Consider the following 7,532-nt stretch of genomic DNA (forward strand, 5'->3'; position numbering starts at 1 on the left):
AAGAGAACTTGAGGTCGCATTGGCACAATGCAGTGCTCTCGAGGCAAGGGCAAGCAGAAAATTTTCTATTGAGTGCTTTAAGGACAGTCCAGCTGATGTCCAGTTTTATACTGGCCTCTTAAACTACAATGACTTCATGAAGCTCTGGCAGTTTGGGCTCCAGGAGAAAATGAAGAAAACATAATATTCTGGTCTACAACATATAGTGGAAAGGCCACAAATGCTGGTAGGCATCCAATCTTGTCGTCAAGAGAGCAGCTATTTTTATTGCTTGACCGCCTTCGTCTCGGTCTTTTTGAAAAGGATCTTGCATATCGCTTCAGAGTATCCGTGGCCACAGTCTCAAAAGTGTGCATCACTTGGATCAGCTATATGTATGTCCATCTTGCACAGCTCGATCTGTGGTTGTCCAGAGCAGAAGTGGATGATGCCATGCCTCCAGCCTTCAAGGAGCGGTACTCATCCACCCGTGTCATCCTTGATGCTACAGAGGTCCAGTGTGAGGCTTCAAGCTCGGTCGTGCTCCAGTCGTCGACATTCTCAAGCTACAAGTCAACAAATACCTTTAAAGGGCTCATTGGGATTTCTCCAGACGGAACGGTAACCTTCGTCTCCCAACTATTTACGGGGTCTATCTCCGACAAGGAATGCGTGGAGAAAAGTGGCTTTCTCAAGCTTGCTTTCGACGATGGAGATTCCATCATGGCAGACAAGGGTTTCAAGATTGAAGACGACCTAAAGAAAATCAATGTGAGGCTGAACATCCCTCCTTTCCTTCGGAAAGGACACTTCACGAGTGAGGAAGTAAAGGAGACCGAAGCGATATCTTCACTACGCATCCACGTAGAGCGCCGTATTCAACGGATCAAGAACTTTCACATCTGTGACAGGCCAATTTCTATTTCAATCGCTCCAGTAGCCAGCGAGATGTGGACAGTTTGCGCCATTCTCAGCAATTTCCAGAGTCCCCTCATCAAAAGCTGCAGCAACGAGTCTATTTAGGGTAAAAAAAAAATAATGAATTCGAGACAGAGTAGGTGAAGCAGTTTAATAAATGTTTCGCTCCTCATGCGGAAGGAATAACCAGTAATAGAAGGAGCAGGAAGCTCATTATCTTCTGCATTACAGTGATGTCTTGTTATGCAAGTGATTATTTGGTCACTCAGAGATGACTACTGTTAGAAATAAACGAAATTCTTATAAAACATGTATAAATCATTTCATCAGGGCACAAGGTAGACTCATTACATGTTATCACTTTATTTACGGAAGCCATTCTTTAATGGTTGGAGACTGCATATTTTTAGGATATGAAAGAGATCCGCATGCCTACATTTCCACAAGCAAGTTAATAATCTGTTGCAATATTTAAAAAAATAGTTCTGTAACCTAATTCCTACCTAAATTAAAACACTGAATGAAAAGCATGTGTCACAAGACTACTGACAATATACAGAAAAAGTCAGACAAGAAATGCCTCTTGTGCTACCATGCGCAACAGTTGCTCAGCAAGCTCCCATAAACAAGTAGGTGCTGCAGGCGTCATATAATGATATCATACAATATTATTAGGAGATCATGGTATACAGCAGGGAAAAGATTGGAACACTAACGTGTTCTATACCACCATCTCGTAAGTTGAGTGCATTGCTATCAAATGCATGGGCACAAAGAGTGGTTCTATACAGTACTTGCCATTAGAAAGCGATGTTCTTTGCAAGTTTGTGCAAATAAAGTGCTGAAGAGAGATGTTCTTGTACGTGTCTATTTGAGTGTAGTGCGCACAGCTTCTGAGATGGGAGTATAAAGGATATTCTAAAATAATGAAAAAATGTAAGTGTCTACATATCAGTGTCGCATAGTAAAACCACAAAGAATGCCAGTAGAATGATACTGTTCACCGTGTGCCTTCAAAAACCAATGGCGTGCAAAATGTAGTTGTGAGATTTGTACGGCGTAGCGTTCGGGACCAAGTCTTGCAAAAGGCAAAGAAACATAGGCTCACGAGTGCTGACCTTGGTTTTCATGGTACTGAGCCTATCTTTGTGAATGAGCATTTGTGTCTCGAAAATAAGATCTTACTGAGCAAAACGATTCGTTGCAAAAAAGAAAAAGGATGGAAGTTTGCCTGGGTTTCTCAAGGAAAAATTTTCATGCGAAAAAATGAAAACAGTGACGCTCTTCAGATAACCTGTGATAGTGACCTTTCCAGTGCAGCGTAGACGGTTATCTGTCTCGAAACGGCATTTACTTTTATTTGTTTTTTATTCATGGCTCAGCACGTTTTCACGCCACTTGAATTGTGTGAGTTTCTAGACGATAAACGTACCGTTTCTGATACGTACTTCCATATGAATGCGAGATCAATAAAAAATAAACACGATGAATTAAATACATTGTTTGGCGAAATCGGACCACATTTAACTGTTATCATGTTTTCCGAAACGTGGTACAGGAGTAGTTCGGACTATTATATTTTACCGGACTATAATCATCTTTGCATGGATAGATGCGATCGAAGAGGTGGTGGCGTTGCCATGTTGCTGAAAAAACATATGGGTTATGAAGTATTAAAACAATTTTCTAAAATAACCGAATGGTATGAAGCTTTGACAGTGATTGTAAACAATGTACTATTCTCAGTTGTCTATCGCCCTCCGGGTGCAAGTTCAGCGGCTTTCCTTGAGTTTTTCGATGGTTTATGCGGGTTTATTATTGATAATAACTACAAGTCTTATATTGCTGGTGATTTTAACATCGATGTCCTTAGTCAGAACAACCTGAAATCACTCTTTACTAATCAATTTCAGTCTTGTGGTTTTTCAAACGTTATTACAAAGCCAACTAGAGTGACTAGTACCTCAGTTTCCCTTCTCGACTTATTTATTACGAACTGTGAACATTCAGTACTTTCTGCCGGTGTCATTTCATCAGATATCAGTGATCACCTTCCAATTTTTATAACTGTGCAAAAACAGTGTGCTAGCAAACTTGTCACTAGCTCAACGCTCAACATGTATCAGCCAATTTCACAACGTCAGCTGAACGCGTTTAGGTATGAAATTGAGCGCACAAATTGGAGCTTCATTTTGAAAATTCAGTCGGTAAACCAGGCCTATAACACTTTTTTGGACACTTACATCGGCATATATAATAAGCATTTCCCATTCAAAATCTTAAAACCATCGAGGCATTCTCGCAAACCTTGGGTTACACCTAAACTTCTAACTATGATTCGCACAAAAAATAATTTATACGGGAGGTTTTTGAAATCTAGGGATAATGTTGCACTCGAAGTGTTTAAAAAGTACAGGAATCAGCTGACAGCCATGTTGAAACAAGCAAAAAAGCAATATTATGTTCATATGTTTAGTGTTGACGATATGCGGAGAGCCGATATAATCTGGCGCAAGCTAAGATGCGTAGTTAATTATAAACCACAAACTGCCACCCCGCTCGAACTTAATATAAACAATACTCGTGTTTCAGGGTCAGATATGACAAACGCGTTTAATGAACATTTTGTAAAGTCTTCGACCTCTTCAGTCTCCACACCCCTTACAAGTAACGCAATTGAATATATGCCCGTACCTTTACCAAATTCTATATTTTTATTCCCCACTGATATTACTGAAGTACAAAATATATTTATGAGTTTGAAAAACAGTAATAGTCTTGATGCCTATAATATGCAAATAAAGCCAGCCAAATTTGTTATAGATATTCTAGCGCCATATTTAACCCATATTTTCAACCTCGCATTAGAGACTGGTGAGTTCCCTGCCAAAATGCAGCTAGCCAAAGTGAGCGTTTTACATAAAGGAGGAGAGTTAGGCAATATTAATAATTTTAGACCCATTTCTATACTTCCAGTGTTTTCCAAACCGCTTGAAAAACTAATTTCTGTGAGAATTACCTCGCATCTTGAAAAATACAGTTTAATAACTGAGTCTCAATTTGGTTTCCGTCAAAATCGTTCTACCGAATTTGCTTTATTAAAACAGAAGGAATTGATATTAAAAGCACTAGACAATCGTTTATTAACTATTGGAATTTTTCTAGACTTTTCTAAAGCTTTCGACACAATAAATCATGACATACTTCTTGCAAAATTAACATGTTTTGGAATTCGAGGTAACACGTTAAAGTTATTAAAATCATATTTGCAGCATAGAACTCAATTCGTAGTTATATCTAACTTTAAGTCGCATATTCTAAATATAACCAGTGGCGTTCCCCAAGGTAGTATATTAGGCCCATTACTTTTTACTATTTATATAAATGACATTGTTAACGTAAATCGCGACCCTGACATCGAGTTTATTATCTATGCCGATGATACTAGTATTTTTTTTCCTGGGCGAGATATTAATACACTTGTAGCCAAATGTAACAACTTGCTTGATAAAATCAATAGATGGACGACGAGCAATCTGCTTAAACTAAATTCACAAAAAACCAAGGCCATCATATTCAGCAGTTCCAATATTCCAGTTGTGATCTCAAGCCCCGTGGTTTTAAACAACGAAGAAATTGAATTCGTAGATAAAATTAAAACTTTGGGTATCTGGTTTACTAAAACTATGTCCTGGACCGCACATGTTGATTTTATTCTATCCAAATTATCAAAAACAGTTGGATTACTCATAAAATTTAAGTCGTTGTTACCTCAATCTGTAAAGCTTTTACTTTATAACTCATTGGTATATTTGCAGTTTAATTATTGTCACCTTGTGTGGGGCAATACGACAAAAGCAAACATGAACAAGCTGTTTATTTTACAAAAGAAAGCTGTGCGCGCTATCGCTAATTGTTCATATTATCACCATACCGAACATTTGTTTTCTTCGTTAAAAATTAAACCTATTCAAAATATCTATGAATATAAGCTTTTAGTCACGTATAAGAAATCATTGCTGATTACAGATAGCTTTTTTATGCGTCTATGTAGTCTTGTCCCATTCACTTCACCATATCAACTTAGACCAAAAGAAAAATGGTTTGTTGCACCATCACGCACGTTGTATTTTAATCAAACATTAAATTACCAGTTAACTACTCTATTAAATTACTTATTTACCAAAGAAATTGATATCGATGGGATGACACTGACTGAGGTACGAAAATGTTTTTGATTTTCTTTTTCTTTGTATTGAAAAGTCCCGTATGTGTATAATTATATTTATATCTATTTTTCTTAGCCGTATGTGTGTAATTATATTTATATGTATTTTTCTTCGCCTGCTGTAAGAGGGGGCTCGGACCTTCGTCAAGCTGCAGTTGCAGCTTTTTGTCCATGTCCCCTGTTTTCGTCTCCGAAACGAAATAAAGAGATTTATTATATTATTTGAGTGTGGGGGGCAAGATAGACGGCACCAGAAAGGAAAAATGAACACAGAATAAAATATATGAATACATTAAAAGAGCAGAGCTACTCTTCGAGCGAAAGTGAGTCGGGAAGATGAGATCACTGAGGCGCATGCCATTTCTATAGCGCTTGAGACATGGGAACCGGGACCTGTAGCCTGCGGGCCACATCCCAGCGAGTCGCAGGCCGTGCATTTGAGACCCCTGGATTACATTAAAGGTGCACTGAACCACAGAGCAACAGTGTATTTATGATCATAACTCAATCTATGGGCTCTAAGCATCCTAAAGAACCAAACATTATATTCATGCGTGGCTGATTTCTCTATTAAAATCTGTATCGAAGATCAAAGACCTCGGAGCTATTGCAGACACCAGAGGGCACTGTCGGACAAGGAGAAGTTGTAGAGGGGATTAAAAAAGAAGCTCTTCTTGTTTGACGCAACCCTCTGGTGTCTGCGATAGTTCTGAAGTCTTTGATCTTTGATACCGATTTTAATAATGAAATCAGTCGCGCATGAATGTATGTCCGATTTTTTATAATGCTTAGAGCCCAAAGAGTGAGTTATAACCATAAATAGAGTACCTCAGGAAGTGGTATAATGCCCTGTTAAGGGTGGTAGGAGTGTTAAAAAAAAAGAATGAAGAAAGAAAATGTTACATTTACATGTTGCGCTTCTTTACTAGATAGGGCAGCAGAGTATTGAAGTAAAACTTCTCCAATGTCTCCTTACAACTTGTCCAATCGGAAAGCGAAAATTCAATTCTCTCGACAATCAAAAAGTTCTTACTGTATACTACAAAATCTCCCCAGGCCTGGCCTGACAGAGCCATCTGCCCTAAAAGTTGATAGTAGTAGTTATGCTCTCGGTTGAGCCTGTACACCCCCGCCGTATCCTTAGCCATGCAAAAACTCGAGGAGTCTGGAGTGGCGGCAAGCCACATGCTGTAAGGGCATATGACTTCTACCACCCCATGAGGTATGGCCTCGGTAGAATCAAAGATCATTCTGTCGGGTGAAGCTCCCAACCATGGGGAACGGGGATCTACGACCAGACCGCAGCAAGATGTCTGGATGTTGTGCCCACGGTGACGCAGAACTTTTTCATATTCCGCCACTGCCTGTGGCTCATGAGTGATGCCATGCCTGCGCGAAGTACATGTGTTGTGAATTATAAATGGATATCCCTGCAGGTGAACAAGCATTTTTCCTACAAAAGATGCAAGAACCACTGTTAACCCTTTGATTCAGTCTTTAAAGGCGACTGCCGAGATTTTTTCACCTGCGTGCACCTCACGTGAAAGATTTTTCTGCATTCCGAATGCACATTTCAGTCCCAACAACACCATAGCATGCTTTATAACACATATTTGCTTCTCTAATACACACTTATTTATGGACACAATGGTAAAAAATGTCTGCATGCCTTTAACGTAGGACATTTTTCTCGTGCTGTAGTTTTCAAAACATGGTACTACGCTAAATAACTTCAACCTCACAATCTGAGGGTGCAAGTCTTGGTTGGCCTTACTCTGCATTTTCTTTGTCCAAGCTGTGACTCATTTTCACAGTGGAAGGATCAAGGGTCCATTAGTAATTTGTAGATCTGTGTTTTCCAGAAACTGTAAGGTTCACCAGCAAAGATCACTATTCTCGAGCAACGAAAGAGCAAACAAACAGAAGTCGACAAAACAAACTTTTCCTTGGCAAAGAAAGGCGACACCATAGAACAAAGAATTAAGCCATGTAACAAGAAAACTTGGCCGCGGCAGAGAGTGTACTAATGTGTGACCTCGGTTAAGTATACCGTATAGTCGAATATAACAAAAGATGCGTCAGACGCGAGATAGCGCCCAATAGTGTTGCTGTGGTCGGCATTTACGACTGGCGAAATGCTCGCTTCGACGTGTTTATTTAGATTAAATTTGCTCTCACTGACGGATATAAGAACGTAAGACTGCCATCTTTGACACTGTTATATTAAGAATGCGATTTCTTCAAGCTTCCATCATGGTCCTTAGACACAACATTAACCCTGTAGTTTGCAACTGATGATAAGTATAGCAGGATTGCAACTCGTGATATTACAGCTAGGAAAATCGTCATCGTGAGATCAAGAATAAAAATTATAAGAGGGTGCCACTGAAATGTCTTGACAGTAATA

At 39.2% G+C, this 7,532-nt stretch overlaps 1 protein-coding gene across 1 annotated transcript; it reads left to right on the forward strand.

The window, feature by feature from the left end:
• The first annotated feature begins 362 nt into the window (after nt 1-362).
• LOC121834454 lies at nt 363-2,117 on the forward strand. The gene has a single exon (XM_042288144.1). The coding sequence runs from the start codon at nt 373-375 to the stop codon at nt 1,000-1,002; it is 630 nt and encodes a 209-aa protein (XP_042144078.1). The 5' UTR covers nt 363-372; the 3' UTR covers nt 1,003-2,117.
• Nucleotides 2,118-7,532: the final 5,415 nt, after the last annotated feature.

Source organism: Ixodes scapularis, unplaced genomic scaffold, assembly GCF_016920785.2.
Source record: "Ixodes scapularis isolate PalLabHiFi unplaced genomic scaffold, ASM1692078v2 ptg001158l_1___fragment_5__unscaffolded, whole genome shotgun sequence".
NCBI lineage: Eukaryota > Metazoa > Arthropoda > Arachnida > Ixodida > Ixodidae > Ixodes > Ixodes scapularis.

Bases quoted from the DNA above. Each gene is read 5' to 3' on its own strand.
- LOC121834454 (XM_042288144.1), top strand. From the start codon at position 373: ATGTATGTCCATCTTGCACAGCTCGATCTGTGGTTGTCCAGAGCAGAA.